Source organism: Pyricularia oryzae, chromosome 2 (assembly GCF_000002495.2).
Source record: "Pyricularia oryzae 70-15 chromosome 2, whole genome shotgun sequence".
Lineage (NCBI taxonomy): Eukaryota > Fungi > Ascomycota > Sordariomycetes > Magnaporthales > Pyriculariaceae > Pyricularia > Pyricularia oryzae.
In genome coordinates, this window is record NC_017850.1 from 5,482,194 (window position 1) to 5,498,455 (window position 16,262).

A 16,262-nucleotide genomic window follows, 5' to 3' on the forward strand; every position below is an offset into this window, starting at 1 on the left:
TTCCAAAAGCATACGGAAATAATCGAGCACGGAACAGGGAAAAAAATGGCAATTTAAACGGGGACAAAACCAGGAATTGGAAACAAAGGAATATAGTATTGCATTTAAACCAGCGGACATCCTGTCCCCTAATGGCAACGGTTGCAACAATCCAAAACGGCAGCAGCAAAACATTTAATTGGAATATGGGCAGGATATTGTTACAAACGACGATAAAGATTCACCGTTAAAAACAATATTTGCGTCAGCAATATTATTACGACGAAAAAACGCCTATTTGGGGATAATATCGTCACCAACGTTAACCAGCGTTCGGAATTGCAAAAAACGGCCCTGCACACCAAAATTACCCGGCAATAATAATGGGCCGACCTGCAAAAGGAACCGGACGGGAATTTTCGCCTCGCCGAAATAATAAGGTATTTTGTTTTTAATATTTGTCGTTCCCCCGTCCGACTATATTCCTAATTTGGTGAAAGGCGGGAGGTGTAAAGATTTCAAAGATATATGGCTGTCGATTATCGATAATACCACGAATAGCACATGGGGTCGCGTATATATAATTATAAATTCCAGGGCGTATTTTTTGTCTTTTAACCTTGTTTTATTTTCCGGGGAACAAAAGCCAACAACCTTTTTAAAGTTTTAAATTTGGGTACACAAATGTTAACCAATTTATACGTGCAAAGGGGATTTATAATTTTAAATGCCGCGCCAATTTATAACAAAAATACACGCGTTTTTGTTAGTTTGTAAAAGCCCCAGCTGGTCGACCAAAAGCTGCCGTCATATATTTTATTCCCATATGCCCGCTGGTTGGCAGGGATAAAGTTCGACTGTGACAACCGATTCTGTCTTTTTTTCACCTTCCAAATACCCTTTATGCACCCCAAAGGCCTTTTGCCAACTTATAAACGGCAGGGAACGAATCCGCGACGTGCGAAAATTTGTCAACCAATAAGTGACAAATATATTTTCTGGGAATTAAAATATTCGGGAACACGTCCGGCCTTTTTCTCCCTAAATATTGAGCCCAATCCAGCGGCGAAAACAGGGTTTTGGAAATGGAATTTTCTGAATTTTTGTATGCCTCCCGTTATTGCTTAAATATCATCGAATCTGCCTGTTTTCAAATTATAGCAGCTATAGCAGCTATATAATAGCCAAAGAAGCAATCTTAAAAGGCACGGGGATAGATAAACATACGTGTTGTACATTGGCCATGAACGTTTCTGGGGTTTTATGATACCTATACTAAACGCCGCCACGGTCGAAGCACTCAGCGGCTCCGACGACGCCTCGGACCGACGGCTAATCCGCAAATCGGACTCGCCCGCGACCGTTGTTAAAAACATCCTAAAAATTGCCTCGGCCCTCAGCACTTTTGGTAAGGTTCTGGGTCAGGCTGGCCTTGCGCCGTGGCTGGCGATCCTCTCCTCCCATATACTACTGGCTATGTATGAGCAGCGTTCCGCTCTGCCTCGAGCTTTACTCTTCGCTCCTCACGCTCGCTGAAGCGATCACCGAACAGGTCGAAATGCGGGCGCACCACGAGGGTGTATTTGACCAACTCTTCCATGCAGTCGACGATGCGGTCGCGGTTGGAGCTGGGTATCATGCGGCTGCCCTCGGCTTCCGAGGTAAACTGGGTGTAAGCCTTTGGGACAGAGCTCTGATTCGGAATGGCAAACATTCGCATCCAGCGGCCCAGGATCCGCAGAGAGTTGACAGCGTTGAAGGACTGCGATCCTCCGCTGACCTGGGCGATCGCCAGGGTCCGGCCCTGCGTCGGGCGCACCGAGCCAGACGATAGTGGAATCCAATCGATCTGCTGCTTGAAAATTCCAGTCTATAGCCATGGGCATCAGCATCGCCTCAATCTTGTCGTCCCAGTGGAGATGCTTCATCTGTTGCGTGGCTTACCAGATTTCCGTGCTGCTCGGGGCTAATCCAGACGTGGCCGTCGCTCCACTTGCTGAGCTCTCGGAGTTCCTGTACTTTGGGATGCGTGTGCTGCACATCATCCTTTTGTGGCAGGCCCTGAGGGTCGTACACGCGGACATCGCAGCCAAGACGGAACAAGATTCTAGAGCACTCGTAGGATAGTAGGCGGGAAAATGAGCTGTGTGAGTGTTAGTGTTGGTAGCAATGGCTAGTACCGAGGCTTCACTTTTGCACGCCCCGACGCAGACGCCTTGTGCTGCAGTCAAGTGCGGCTCGAGGGTGCAGAAGCGATAAAAAGGAGATACGGACCGGTTCCTGATGCTGCCGTAGAGCACGAGTATGCGCAATCTAGGCTGCCCCCGGCTGATGATTTCGGACTCGACCATTTTCAGGGCGGTGCTCAACTCTAGCTGCGCAACCCAGTCGCTGCTCTCGTCTGCCTCGTCCAGCAAGAACGGGCGGTAGCGCCGACGAATATCCGGTTCGTCGGCATCTTTGGAAATGGCAAACGACCGACCACTAAAAGCAGGATCCGGGGCGAAGTCGACCCGCGCTCGTGCAGCATGAGAGTTGTTGAGGTCTCCGTGGCTTTGCATGGCGATGGAGATGTTCAAATGTCTGTGTTGTGTCGGAGATTGACGGAAAGCATAACAACGCCTGGTTAGTGGTGACCAAGTGCGGAAGGCTTTGGACATTGGGTTTACTGGCATGGCTGCATCGCTTGTTAACGGAAAAGAAACCGAAACAGAGAGGACGATAGAGGGGAATGCTACCCTCTTTTATAGCTGCTAGTCTAGCACCCAATTCCATGCACAAAATATGGGTCCCCAAATCAGTCTGTACATGGGCATGGTTCCTACAAGGCGCTGGGCAGAGGCAACGGGAGACACGGCAAACCGAGCATTGAAGAGGTAGGTAGACAAGTTTTAATAACAGTTGCGCCGTCATTTGGCAGTCCAGACTGCGGCTTCGTACTCGTCCATCCACTCTACGAATTCGTCGCCAGACGTAGCCCAGCCCTTGATTCCTTCAACCAGGACTAAGCTCTCCATCTCGCCGTCGCCACGATCGGCAAGGTAGTCGCTGAACCAACCAGCCGCTCGATTGCCACGCCCGCGTGAAGACGCTATCAACACGGTCAGAAAGTCTTTCCTCTCCCCTGCTTGAGCGGTGAACACGGTGCATGGTAGCCAGCAAAATAACTTCCCGTGGCCCAGACTAAGGGAAGAGGGAATGAGATTGCCACTCACAGCAAAACCAGACAATCTTGCGTAAGCCCGCGGCCTTGAAAAGGCTGTAGAGAGCCGGAATGGTAGGGTACAGGCTCTGCGCGGGTAGGTTGATGGAGCCGCGAATCATGCCTCCCTGGGATCAAAGGTTTATGGATCAAATGTCCTCCATCTCTGTCGACACGCTGCGTCGTGGCGGTCTTGATCTGTCACGGCGAACGGGCAATAAAAAAAAAACTCACCACGAGGTCGGTGCGCCGCAAGTCGACGAGAACAAAGTCACGTTTGGCAACGCTGTCAGCCGCCTTGATCATCTGAAGCAGTTCCTCTCGAGTCAAGCTCGCCGGCTGCGCATTCTTCGGCGGCGGGTACGCCGCGTGCCACGGCTGGATGCTGCCGGGCTCCTGTGCCGATGCCATCTTACTAACCAATGCAGGGCAATAGATGTGCTGTATGGGGCGAATAAAGCTTTGTCAGTCTTGGAATTCTTTGCATGTCTGTTACGCACGGCGACGCTTCCAACGACATGAGGCTTTATAGCCCTCAGTCTTTGCTGGCTGGTTCATCGCACAGCATTGGGCGGCAGGCGGACCACTCCGTGTATTTTGGAGGCATGTCACGCCCGGGCCGTGATTGGTAGATGAAAGACTGGACGGCGAGAGAAGGAGGGACCTTGAATGGGCCTTGGGAACAAATTTAAAGTGGACGTGTATGGGCATGTCACACCCCGAACCTGATTGGTCAGAACTACAGCAACTACCGAACTAGTGGAATTAATCCCTGTATTGGTCTTCAAGTCAGTGGGCTGGCTTGACCACCTTCTTGCCTTGTGGATCTTCCTATCCATGGAATCGGAACCATCGTACATAGTCGTCGTTGACAAGAACACCGTCAGGCTGGCTCGCCAAACCGCCAAGGGATTCTTGACTCAGTCACGACAGGAGGCACTCTTTGTCGACCCTTCTGCTGCCAATCAAGATATTTTTTGCAAAGTGTCTCGCGGTTTTGATGGACCCAGGAGTGCGCATGTCCATCAAGAGCCATGGCTGCGTCAACTTGCTGCGTTATGCCTGTCTCTCCTGCTGTTATTATGGTACTCAATATATAAAATGCTGATTTTGTTGGATGCAAAATAGTTTTGAGATAGTGTGGATACAAGGATTTGACAGGCTTGTTTAGTTGACACGGGGATCGAAAAAAAAAAAAAAAAAAAAAAAAAGAAAAAAAAAAAGATAAAACAGCATTCGACCCAGCTGCAAATGATGGCAAAAGTTTGTTCGAGCACTTATTGACAGATCCGGCAGTGGGTAAAAAGATGCGCCCACCTCCGTTCGAATGCGCCGAGCCGAAAAAGGGAGCCCAACACTGTGCTGTGCGGGGTACTGTTTGGTGCAGTCGAGGCCAGTAATCCATTCTTTGTTCTGGAATCTTCACAAGGTTACGCATTGGTACTGTAATTGTCGAGCAAGTATAGAACATGTTGATATATCCCGATTCTAGTCAGCTTTGTGAGAGCAGTTTATACCGGGAAAGTGGCTCGGTGCAAGAGGTTGAACTTTATCGAGTACAGGCGGTTGTGACCGTCGCATTGCTCAACCGGCTCGCTGCGAGGCACCCGCGTCTCGTATTGTCAAAATACGGCTTTGCAAAGCCAGCAGTCTCCCTTCCTCACATGTCCAGCTCGTAGTCGTTGTATGTGTCGAGACAAGATGCGTCAAACTTCACTGGCTTTCCGGTCTCCAGGTCGACTCCTACGTTTCCTTGCCGCAGGTCTGCGTGGCCAGGCAAGGCTTCAGCTCCCGCCCGTCAGACTGGAGCGGGGCAGAACGACGTCCAGCTGGGAGTCCAGTTGTTTGGCTGTATGTTTCTGCCTTGGCAATTCGGGAGGTCAAAGCCAAACATGCCTGTAGATGATGCGCTCTTTTGATGCATTCCTACAAGCAAAGCACAAAGGTCTGCAGGGTCTGGCAGCTGGTCTTTGAGGTTGATGAAATCCATAATCAGAAAGCACACATCCGAGGTCTCGAGCTTGCCCCATCCATGCGTAATTGGGCGTGAGTGAAGGATTCACAGATGAGATAGTCTTGTGCGAAGAAAACTCGCCCTTCGTCAACCGGGTGGTCATGTCATGAGAGGCTGTCTTCATGAAGTAGGCCTTTGTGCGACCATCTCTGAGTAGGGTAGAGATTTTTGACGTCTTTGTTCTTTGTCCATTTCGATGTCCCCCAAGCCGTCACACCAATGATCCTGGTACCAGGGGGCAAACCTGCGACATACACCAGTTAATACCTGCTTTCATCAGAATTGACAAGAAACCACGCAATAGCTCACATTTCAAAATTTCTTGGTTCTCATAGGAGCTACCGTCTGCATCCAGCTGTAAAGTGTCTCACAATGTGAAGTTGCGGCCATGGTACTCCTTGTAAAGGAGATCAGGTAGCGAGGTGGAAAGCAATGATCGAGCAGACGTACCGAATGATATAATGATGACTCTGGTAGTTGAGTTTCATTCTAATTGTGCCTCACAGCTATGTTTGGTATCAAAGGAAATAGATGAAGCCTGAGTGATCAGGATGCCTGCGAGTACCCATATGGTTATTTGCTCCCTTCTTTGTGTCACATGCGGTTGCTTAGATCTGGCGACTCCCTGGCCTCCCTGCAGCCGCGAGATTTGTATAGCAAGGAGGGTAACACAAAGCGGTTAGGGGTTGACCTACCAATCTGTCACTTGGCGTGTAGCCAATAGAATTTGCAGCTATCAACGGCCCACCTCGCAAACAGCATTACAACGGTCACTTTGTGTAACTCGACGAGTGCAGGCTCCTCATTTTGTTTGAGGAGTCACACACATCTGTTTGCGAATTAATCGACCGGACAGGCGCATCCAAGTTATCGGTCTCTGCCATCTTCTGGAATCACATTATCAAGACGAGCTCAATGGTCAATTTGCAAACAGAAGGCGCCGCAGTACAGCCGACAGTCCTCCGTATCAACCATGGGAACGTGGCCATCGATCCTTGGCAACTTGACGTGCCACATTTACTTGGAAATAATGCGAGTTTGCTCATCAATCATTGTCAGCAGGCCCCTGATATCAGTGCAATGCCAAAAAGAAAGAAGTAGGGAAGCCCCATGAATACCATGATAAGCACTGGCAAAAGAGAAGTTTAGAAGCGGTATTTCTAGCACGACATAAAGCTTCTTCAAGGCTACATCATCGGGCAAGCCAGTGCAACCAGCCTCCCGTCTGAGATTTGCATCACGATGTCGACTTTCTTCGGCATACCTTGTCGTTTTCGCTTTGGTCTGCCAGCGTGATCATTTGGCTAGCGTGTTGCTTCGCTTCCTGCAAAGACCGATCAGTGGGTTCCTGAGGTGGAATCATGCAAAGGCGGGCTGGACTCTCTTTTTTAGAGAAATAGTTGGGCTGTTGTATTTAGTGGGTAAATGGTCATTTCGTTGCTAAATATACCTGTATAATATGATACAAGAGGGTGATGCTTGCTTCTACCTCTAATTATAACCATGCCCATTTGATGGAGCTACCCCTTTCTTTACGCATGGATAAGGAAATTACCGGTACCTGACCTATATAATAAATTCGGCTTCTAAGCTTTGTCTATTTGTCTTTTCTTTTCTTTTTGGCAGCTTTGCAATTTTACCCTAGTCACTGCTCCCATTCGGTACTTTTGAAATAGCAATCTTCACGGCCTTTCACGTTCCATTTGTCGTTTATTTTGTAATCTTTCATCTCTAAATTTAATCCCTAAAACTTTGAAACACGCTCATTTTCACAATCACTTAACCAAATCTCAACCATGAAAACCACGACTACATTTACTGCGCTCAGCGTCCTTGCTTTCATGACAACCAGCACTCTCGCGAGTCGGTGCGTTATTTTCAAGGCAAAAAGAGGGTTAAATCAGACGCCTGAGCAAGTGTTCATGAAGGCACCATCAGACTCATTCTGCATCGATGGGGTTCTGTGCAGGTCCAGTGACACCTGCTACATTACCTGCGATCGCGTCGACCATTATTATAAAATAGCCGGTGGTCTCGACCCGACCCGGAAGTCGAAGCCAAGGGAAGAAAAGCAAAGCTGCTGAGTGTCAGCTAAAGGTTATTGTCTGTCTGGCCATACTGGCACCTGAAAAGACGCCAATTGAAGGAGCCATCTTCTTTGATATCAGGCTGGGTAGATAAATATCGATATACCATGAGAACCTAGCCGCCTTGAATAGTGAACTTCTCTGTCAAAATTATTCGCCTATGTGTGCCCCTTTGTTTAGGATACCGCTGGCCCTATCGTGGTCGCGAAACCCATACATACGTCCGCATTACCACTGCATTGAGTATTGACAAATTAGGTTAGAGATGTAGTGTCTCCACGATGAGATGGGTCGAAAGTATACAAATCCCGTTTTCCTGTAGCAGTTGGTCGAGCTGTGGAAGCACGCGGGAAGAAGGTTGATCGACGACCAGAAAAAGACCAGCGCGGATCTGCTAGTTGAATAACGGAGACCTGGGACCTGCCGGGCGGGAAATGATATAATCGTTTGGAAACGCCAATGATACATGGACAATCCGATACCATGGAGTCAAAATATTGTGAATGGAAACATTGCATCATCGCCGTCAAAAGAGACCTGATAGGGAGGTTCAACCCTAAGCTCACGTTGCCGGCGTACTTCAGCAGCTTAGCAGCTAATACCCCCTCGAGAGGTAGGCAACCGCTGAGACAATCCTGGATTTCATGCCCACCGGCGAGAAAGTCGCCACATTGTAAGCTCGGAAATCCTAGCGAGGGGCGGCAGACGCAACTCATCAAGACAGAGACAGTCGACTATGAGTGAACTTGCGCCAGAGCTCGAGATGCCTGCTTTACGCTTTGACGATGCGATTAGAGAGGGCGTAACCTCGGGTTCCCAGTTTCAAACTCTACAGGGCCTGGTAGAATGGAATCTTACCGAGAATATGGACAAGTACTCCTTGCTCTGCACAATGCCAAAGTTCATCAAAAGTACGCCCGGGGTCACGGGATGTACTTGGCCAACTGGACCAGCTTTGCCGGTAGTTTCGACCTCGCCCACCGTCAGCCACGTTTGCCAATGGGTGATATCAATCACTATAGCACGTGGCACATCAACACCCGGAAGTGTCAGCAGCAGTCAACTTTTGCGCGCCCAAAAGCTCACCTGCGTCGAAAATGGATACCATAGACTTTCCCAACACAGCCGGACGCTGGATCGTTGCCCATGCACCGGCCTCACTGGGATCCTCGCGCGGCGGGGTTTGGGAAATCAACGAATACGATGCTTTTCGATATATGCCGAGATGCCACACCGCTGTCTCAAACGTGAAGACGCTGACACCATCCTCCACAGGCCCGTTGGACTAACTTGCCCGGTGCCGAACCCACCGGTCTGGCTCGGGAACGACAAGCTTTCGGGTATGGGAGAGCTTGGAAGGGATCATGGCAGGCTGGTTGTGGATACATCAAATGGGTGATGGAGATGTGCTGCCGCGGGACAAATTGTATCAGATGAGCACATGTCTCCCTGTGATTTGACACGTGCCTGTCGCGTGCGGGATGAAAGAAGCCGGGCTGGTTCGAGATGATACCACCAGACGAAATGGAACCGCGTAACCGCTTCTTTATGTCCCGGTGCATTGTAAAAAAGATTGACAGCGATTGGCTCCTTGGGAGTTGTGGAAAAAATTGGATCAGTCTAGATGAGAATGGTAGCCAAAGACATTGTCGGCCGAGCAAATGCGGGGATGAAGGCAGCGGGATGATTATGAGACGAAATGAGCGAATGCACCACGCAGCGGTGACAGTCCAACAGACCAAGTAGGTAGTCTGGTTTTTGTTTAAAACAAGCCAAGACTGCTTCAAATCACAGTGCGCTGTTTGACTTTTTCAAATCCAGAAACTCCGTGGTAAGCAAATGGAATTTTGTCATGAATGGCTGCGGCAATCGAAACGGGTGGCTAGACGTCTGTATGGTCGCGTGTAGTTGGACCAGGGGTTTCTTCTTCTGGAAGATTCCCGATCCAGTGGAGCGATTCAGAGGCCCCTGCCTGACAAATCCCGGGTGGACCCCCGCCATTAAACCGTTTTGGCGCCGCCACGCTGCATGAAGCTCTTGTCGACTGTAAGCCGGCTGGATCGGAATGGAATGATCGACCCCCCGCGTTGTGGACTGTACTTTACTCCCTTCACGTCAGCCCGACTGTCGGCGCTGCGGTTCTTTCCTCTTGTCTCGCGAGATTTACCTCAATCTCGCAGATTACTTTCGCGGCCATTGTTCCCGTGTCTATAGAAATCACATTGGGTTTCTTTTGCTTCCATACTTGATCGAGGGAGCGTAGATCTCTTTGTCTGTTGACGGGTACATAGTCCAGTCACACCCACCACGAAGCTTTGATCTTGGGCATCTCACCTTTGGAAAAAGACCACAAACAACCAGGCATCCACCTTCAGCATCCACCCAAATCACCCCGGGCGAATCTTGACCCAGTCGCAACATCCACAGACGTTGATTGTCTACGAGATCTCCCTGCACACCAGTCCTTACCGACCGACGAACAAACATGGCGCAAAACAAACAAGACAGGGCAATGAACCCGACCGCCCTTCTCCTCAAGGAGGAAGGCAACAGGCGTTTCCAAGCCGGCGACTACCTCGGCGCAGAGGCTTCATATTCAAAAGCGTCGGTCCTACCCTAATCTCGAAGCCACCACCCGGCCTCTTCTCTCCTCCCCACCCCAAAGCTGACCAACCCCTCCTTCCCACCATGCAGCATAATCGCCGATTCCCTCAGCCCGACCCTCTACACGAACCGAGCCATGGCGCGCCTCAAGCTCTCGCAGTGGGACTCGGTCATCAGCGACTGCCTCGAGTGCCTCAAGCTGGCGCCCAAGAACATGAAGGCCCACTACTACTGCGGCATGGCGCAGCTGGAGCTGGGCAACCTGGACGAGGCCCACGACCACTCCAAGCTGGCGCACTCGCTCGCCTCGGCCACCAACGACCGCTCCCTGCACCAGGTGCTGACGCTGCTGATGCGCTGCAAGACGCTGCGCTGGGAGCAAAAGGAGAAGCGCCGCGTGCGCCAGGACGCCGACCTCGAGGCCGACCTGCGCGCCATGCTCGAGAACGAGCGGGACCTCGCCGTGCGCCTCATGACCGAGAACGGCACCAGCGAGGCCGCCGCCGACGAGGTCAGGGCGGAGTACGACGCCAAGATCGACAGGCTGGAAAAGGTCTTTGAGAGGTCGCGCGCCGCTGCTGACAGGAAGAGGGTGGTTCCCGAGTGGGCCATTGACGAGATCAGCTTTGGGGTCATGGTCGACCCTGTCGTTGTAGGTTGCCCTCGAATCCTGGTGCTCTAGTTCAAACGTTTGGAGGGGGACCATGCTAACACGGCTTCATCTTTGTGACCAATCTAGACCAAGAGCGGCAAGTCGTACGAGCGCGACACGATCCTCACACACCTCAAGACGAACCAAACCGACCCCATCACCCGCGAGCCGTTGCACCCGTCCGACCTGCGCCCAAACCTCGCGCTCAAGGAGGCGTGCGAGGCTTTCTTGGACGAGAACGAGTGGGCTGCCGACTGGTGATTATGGTTTTCTTCTTTCTTTGTCTTTGGCGATATTACAGTGTACGAGCGTCTAATTCCACCCCACTCGATATGCGGCACACGGCGTGGCTTTGCATGGTCAGGTTATCACATCTCATAGCACGGCGTTTGGAGTAAAAAGGTGTCTGTTCTATACCTTTTGTTTGTATGATGATGAGCAGATAACATAGTTACATGATATCCTTGTTGGCCTTGTGTTTGTTTGTTTGTTTGTTGGTCTTGTTTAGCGCTATCTGAATTCGCGATATTGTTCAGTCTTGACGGGCAAGATTTGCTCGATATTTTGCAGTACATGTAAATACTGGCTACTTGACACTGAACCTCATGATGGCTCCGTTGACCTAAATGGAACGTGTCAATCTTGGCGGCCAGATGTTCGTGGTATGGTGCTTGATGAGCTATCGAGCAATGACTACTGAGGGTAGCTGGTCAAACACAACCAAGAAAGACCACTAGCGCTACTAAACAGTCAGGATAGCGTAGCCATGTTTCGGGTCAAATCCCGGCCTTGAGCGTCTTCAGACGACACTGGACCTTGCAAGACCGAATTCGGCTCGAATCGTTTACTTTGCTTTGCTTGACTACTGTTCATTTTGTATTGTGACCGTACAGTCCAACTAATCTACATATATTCGTGTATAATATACTCCTCATGTGCAAGAAAAACAAATCCTCTGTCTGCACTGTCGACGTCAAGTGATTGCTGTTGTTACATTATTGCCTGGTGAGCAGGCCATGGGATGAAGGAAACCAAGCCAAATCGAGAGATAAAAACCGTTATTTGCCTTGTCATATGCGAAACCAATTCAGCCGCTCGACCAATGCTCGCCCGTTTTGCTTTTGCTCTTGTGTGCACTCGTCCCAAAGTTCGTTATTACAATGATAAGAGAAAAAAGCCTCCCAGTGATCCACAAAGATGACAAGTAGTCGTCAAATCAGATAAACGCCCCGTTATTGCCGCCTGGTGGCGGCCTTCGTGATTGTCTGGCCGGCGGACTCCCACGATCCCTCGAGGAGCCTGGATCCCCGGACCGATCACGGCTTGCTGCCCGAGTATCGTTGAACCTCTTCCGAGATGCCTCGTACTCAGCCAGGGAGGCTTCTTCGGCCTCTTCCAGCGTCTGTCGGGCTCTTGGAGGGCTCTCGGTGATGCCCCGGCCGTATTTCGCTCTGGGCGGCGTCCTCCTACTCTCGTCGCTGTAGGCGCCACCCTCTTCGGGCAAAAGCTCATTCTCCTCCGATACCTCGTCATATCGAGGCAACGTAGGCAATGACTTGACGTCGTTTGTCACGAGCCCTACTCTCTCCTCCTCGCTAGCACCCTTGGTTATCGGACTTGAGTATCCCCGTCCCGTACGCGGTCTTGCCTCCTCGATACCGTCAGACCCGAAACCTCCCGGCGATGGGGATGCTTGGTGCTGGCTTGCACCGCTTCCCCTCATCCCTAGGCCAAAGCCCATCTTTTGGAAGCTAAACTGTCGACGTGCGCCGCCGTGCGGCGGTGGCGTCGGCGGTGGGCCTAGGCTGCTCAGGTCGCTGGCGTTTGAAGGGCCTCTGTGCCTTCCAGCAGGTGCGCTGCGACTAGTCCCGGGGACGCTCAGGGTGCTGCCTTGGTAGTACTTTCCATCCTTCTTCTCTGGGTACAACCCAGCTTCCAGGTCTTGTCCTGTCTGCTGCAAGTTGACCTCGGTCAGTTGGACGGGATGCATGGGGCTATGGATGCTCTCCAAGCCTGGCCGCGCGCTGTGCCTTGCCGGAGTATCCCCATCCTTCACCATTATGCTTCTGGCCCTGGAGCGGATTGTCCCAACAATGCTGGACATGGCGCCTGGCGTAGAGGGCCGTTCGAGAGCGTCGAGTTCTTCCTGTGTAGGGAAATGCGACCAACCAAGAGGCGGGTGAGGTGTTGGGGGTGGGATTACAAATGGATTGGGCGAGGTCATGGCTCGTGATCTCCGACTGCCGTAGGTAGTCCTGCGCCTTCTGAGACCATCCCACTCATATTGCGCCATGGCATCCTCATTCACAGGATCCAGAGTCTCGGCTTGTTTTTCTTCGTGCAACCGCTTAAGCTCCTCTGCCTCCATACGCATTCGGGCAGATGAAAGCCTTCGGACAATAGCGGCAGTTCCACGAATGGCATCTGCTTTGGGCTCTGTCTCTGGCTGCTCCTGTTCGGCGATGGTATGGATCTGGTCAAGGTCTCCATTGAAAACGGCAGTATCGGGAACGTCCTTTGCGGACTTGGAAAGCTGCAGCAATACGACGCCTGCACAGATAGTGAGGAATCCTAGGACCACCGTGATGATGGACGTGGGTGTGCCCTTGAATCCTCGGAATAAGACGGTGGAGGTGATGATTGTGGTGCTGGTAAAGTAGACATAGTAGGTAGGTGTGACCATGGCAGCGTTGAAGAGATTCAATGCTTTCTGCGAGTTTGTCAGTATCATGCCCGACAGTGACGGAATACTGACAAGACACTTACATTCAGGAAGATGATTTCAGTGAGCAAGGTTGCAATGACGAAAGCCAACAACACATAAGTGAACCATTGGTTAAACTGCGGCTTACCCCCAATCTGGGTGACGATTGCAGCTCCCAGGCCCTGTGTTGCAACCACGCTCAAGCCTCCGATCCACGAGCATATGGAGATGTAGACAAGCATATTCTTCTTGCCCCAGCGCGGTCCACAATAGAAGGCGGTGATAGCACTGCCGATAACAATCACGCCTGTGTAGGAAAGAAATGCCGGGTGTATGACGAAGGACTGCATCTGCTCAATGGTTGCAACGGACGACTCTTGTGGGCCGTTCATGACAATGACCACGGATCCTACGATGCAAAGGAAGCAAGACACCTTGCCGACCAAGCTGAGGCGCTCCTTGAGGAATATGGCAGATAGGATGGCTGTGATGACGACGGACAGAGCTCCGAGCGGTGTGACCAAAATGGCATCGGTAAAGGCATACGCAACAAAGTTACATATCTCTCCAATGATCATCAAGATCATGCCAGTCCACCACCAAAAGTTCTTGAGGTATCCGTAGCCCTCGCCAGGTTCCTCGTTGTACTTTTCGTTGGCCTTCAGCAAGCCGTACTTCTTGAGTACGAACGAAGTGCCGATAAAGGCGCCAGAAGAAATGGCCAGTATTATACCGACGAGTTTGAATATGGGAGGTCGTGAAGCAGCGTCGCCGCCGCCAATACCACCGGAACGGGCGTAAAGCTCATGCGCCGTCGCCATGGCTTCCGTTGTTGCATCCATGGTTGCTCGGTTTGGTGCGACTCGTCGGAAAGTTTTGTCGTCGGGTAGTTAGAGCAAGGACGAAGCTCGTCACCGCGGCGACTCTGGGGAGCTTCAACCCCCAAGATTGCCGTGTTTTCTTGTACTGCTTATTTGGTTCGTTTCTTATCTTGTGGTTTGGGTCTATCGATTTAATCCAGTTCGTTTTTTTTGTATTTGCAAATATGCACCAAAGCGACAACGGCCTGCCGCGTGCGACAGCATAGAATTGACGGGCGCAATAGGGTTCGAGCAAAATGTTGTAAAGGGTACCAAGGTTTCGGGAAGATTGGTCGGAAAGATAAGTCGAACCTGTGCAGCTTGGCGGGTGTTCGAGCGGGAGTGGACCGTTGGGACCGTTTAACCGCCAGACCTAGTCTGGTCTGGTCTGGCCTGGCGTGCGTAGGCGAATTATTGGACGATTCCTGTGATCCGATGGCAGGCCCAATGTCAAAACTCCAAAGTCTCTTACGTTAGTGCCTCCTTGCCACCTTGCCAACCTGTAGGGATGAGCTGTTGGCGTCGTGAGGTTCGTTTGACATTCCCTGCACCTCGGATCAGATCTTTCGGGTGCGGTGGCCGATGGATTGACTGGTCGAGAAGCACACTTTGACAAGCACGCCAAATTGTTCGCTGAGACGGTTGCTGTGTGAGGGCTGGTCGTCAGGGGGGAATTGTGGGGTTCACCCCTCAAAGATGGTGTTTGGCGAGATGTAGCAATTGAGTGTTTTCGGATAGTAAGGCTGCAGCTATATTAGACTAGCTGTGGAGTGATCTCCAGAGATTCCAACGGCAGCGGAAAAAGTAAAAAGGTGACATGTTTGGTTGTAGAAAGTGGGATATTAGGAGAACCGGGAAAACGAAATAGGATGATGCTTGGGAAAAGAAAGATTGACGGTGATACCGTGATAGGCAAGTATTGACGTATGTCCACAATGTTTCCAAGCATAAAGTGGAGTACAAACTGGAAGTCGACAACGGAATGTTGGTCGGGCGACCGAATGGCGCTAGAACCTGGAGACCATGGAAAGTGGGGTAGCTGGGGGCTATTTACTAGCCCTCGTACAGTACTGGGACCTAGTCCAGAATCGCCGGGCATGTGGGCATGTACCACGTATTGCAGGGCCCGATCTCAGTCGGGTTTCAATCATAATAATCTTGCACATTGAAAGAAAGGAATTTCGAGAGTAATTGTAGGGTGGACACTGAAGTACGATACGTATAGGAATGTAGGCCGAGAAGTGGTCCAAGGGGGTAGGGTACAGCACTGTGTTGTACACAAGGATTTGTGGGGGTAAGTTTGCATTCCGCTAATGATCCGCGGATCCAGATAATGCAAGACAGTAGAAAAATGTTTCGTCAAGATAGCTTCCGTTGGCTCCCAGGCAATGGAACTTATCATGATGCCTTTAGCCCGAGACTTGGCATCTGTTTATACAGCTCTTTGTTAATAGGTATCTACTTTGTAGAACTAAAACAACGTCTAAACTAGAATTAGAACCTAGATCCTGTGTCAGCTCTCGACAATCGTCCTTGGGCAAAAGCTTGACTGGCTGACAGTTGCAGGTCAGAAGCGCACAGTACAAGTAACGACAATCAAGCTTTGACGCACACTGTCGAGTTCCCATTCTTCATTCGACTACGGAGTACCACGTATGTAGGTAAGAAGAAAAGCGCAGCGGTGAACTAAGAAAAACATTGCAGGGTGCCATCAGAAAAGCGTTGGTGATGCAATTTTGTGAAGAAGAGTGGCTTGATTGGCCACAAATCGCCTGGCCAAATCCTCCACCGCTGTTGGATTGGCAGACCGTCCCGGATTCTTGGTCGTCGAGGTTTTACAGGAAGCCAATACTGGACTACGTTAGTTCTAGCCTAATACTGTCCTCCGTACATACACTTGTTGAGCAGCCTTGCAATGAATGCAAATGATCAAGGCTGTGCCCAATTGAGATCAAGACAGCAATGGAGGTCCTTGCACCAGAGCCTGCACGCCGATTAGCCGCTATCCTAGTATGAAGAGTCGCGCAAACGCCACTCAATCTCGAATACGAGGAGTTGCGATTTTTTTATTTCTTGCTGGCAGTTCCATGCATACTTGATGGGCATATGCGACGCAACACGAAATCCTCCATCATGGTAATTATTGGCCAAATTTGAGAA

General features: G+C 50.8%; 5 protein-coding genes across 5 annotated transcripts; 1 reads left to right on the forward strand and 4 right to left on the reverse strand.

Moving 5' to 3' along the window:
• Positions 1-1,453: 1,453 nt before the first annotated feature.
• Positions 1,454-2,540, reverse strand: MGG_12264 (uncharacterized protein; the record flags this gene model as incomplete). The annotated part of the gene is made up of 3 exons (XM_003714937.1): positions 1,454-1,849; positions 1,924-2,122; positions 2,254-2,540. The coding sequence occupies 3 exons, from the start codon at positions 2,538-2,540 to the stop codon at positions 1,454-1,456; spliced, it is 882 nt and encodes a 293-aa protein (XP_003714985.1).
• Positions 2,541-2,888: 348 nt separating this feature from the next.
• On the reverse strand, positions 2,889-3,592 carry MGG_08034 (uncharacterized protein; the record flags this gene model as incomplete). The annotated part of the gene is made up of 3 exons (XM_003714938.1): positions 2,889-3,070; positions 3,195-3,309; positions 3,416-3,592. The coding sequence occupies 3 exons, from the start codon at positions 3,590-3,592 to the stop codon at positions 2,889-2,891; spliced, it is 474 nt and encodes a 157-aa protein (XP_003714986.1).
• Positions 3,593-7,360: 3,768 nt separating this feature from the next.
• MGG_15808 (uncharacterized protein) lies at positions 7,361-8,648 on the reverse strand (the record flags this gene model as incomplete). The annotated part of the gene is made up of 4 exons (XM_003714939.1): positions 7,361-8,016; positions 8,141-8,298; positions 8,369-8,538; positions 8,593-8,648. The coding sequence occupies 4 exons, from the start codon at positions 8,646-8,648 to the stop codon at positions 7,537-7,539; spliced, it is 864 nt and encodes a 287-aa protein (XP_003714987.1). The 3' UTR covers positions 7,361-7,536.
• A 698-nt stretch (positions 8,649-9,346) lies between these two features.
• MGG_08035 (E3 ubiquitin-protein ligase CHIP) lies at positions 9,347-11,480 on the forward strand. The gene is made up of 3 exons (XM_003714940.1): positions 9,347-9,886; positions 9,977-10,538; positions 10,626-11,480. The coding sequence occupies exons 1-3, from the start codon at positions 9,768-9,770 to the stop codon at positions 10,797-10,799; spliced, it is 855 nt and encodes a 284-aa protein (XP_003714988.1). The 5' UTR covers positions 9,347-9,767; the 3' UTR covers positions 10,800-11,480.
• On the reverse strand, positions 11,368-15,037 carry MGG_08036 (non-imprinted in Prader-Willi/Angelman syndrome region protein 2). The gene is made up of 2 exons (XM_003714941.1): positions 13,305-15,037; positions 11,368-13,248 (listed from the first exon to the last, which is right to left on the reverse strand). The coding sequence occupies exons 1-2, from the start codon at positions 14,082-14,084 to the stop codon at positions 11,755-11,757; spliced, it is 2,274 nt and encodes a 757-aa protein (XP_003714989.1). The 5' UTR covers positions 14,085-15,037; the 3' UTR covers positions 11,368-11,754.
• Positions 15,038-16,262: the final 1,225 nt, after the last annotated feature.

Coding starts and splice junctions, on each gene's coding strand:
- MGG_08035 (XM_003714940.1), top strand. CDS start 9,768: ATGGCGCAAAACAAACAAGACAGGGCAATGAACCCGACCGCCCTTCTC. Junction 9,887..9,976: donor GAGGCTTCATATTCAAAAGC/GTCGGTCCTACC, acceptor CCCACCATGCAG/CATAATCGCCGATTCCCTCA. Junction 10,539..10,625: donor TCATGGTCGACCCTGTCGTT/GTAGGTTGCCCT, acceptor TGACCAATCTAG/ACCAAGAGCGGCAAGTCGTA.
- MGG_08036 (XM_003714941.1), bottom strand. CDS start 14,084: ATGGATGCAACAACGGAAGCCATGGCGACGGCGCATGAGCTTTACGCC. Junction 13,249..13,304: donor CTGAAATCATCTTCCTGAAT/GTAAGTGTCTTG, acceptor ACAAACTCGCAG/AAAGCATTGAATCTCTTCAA.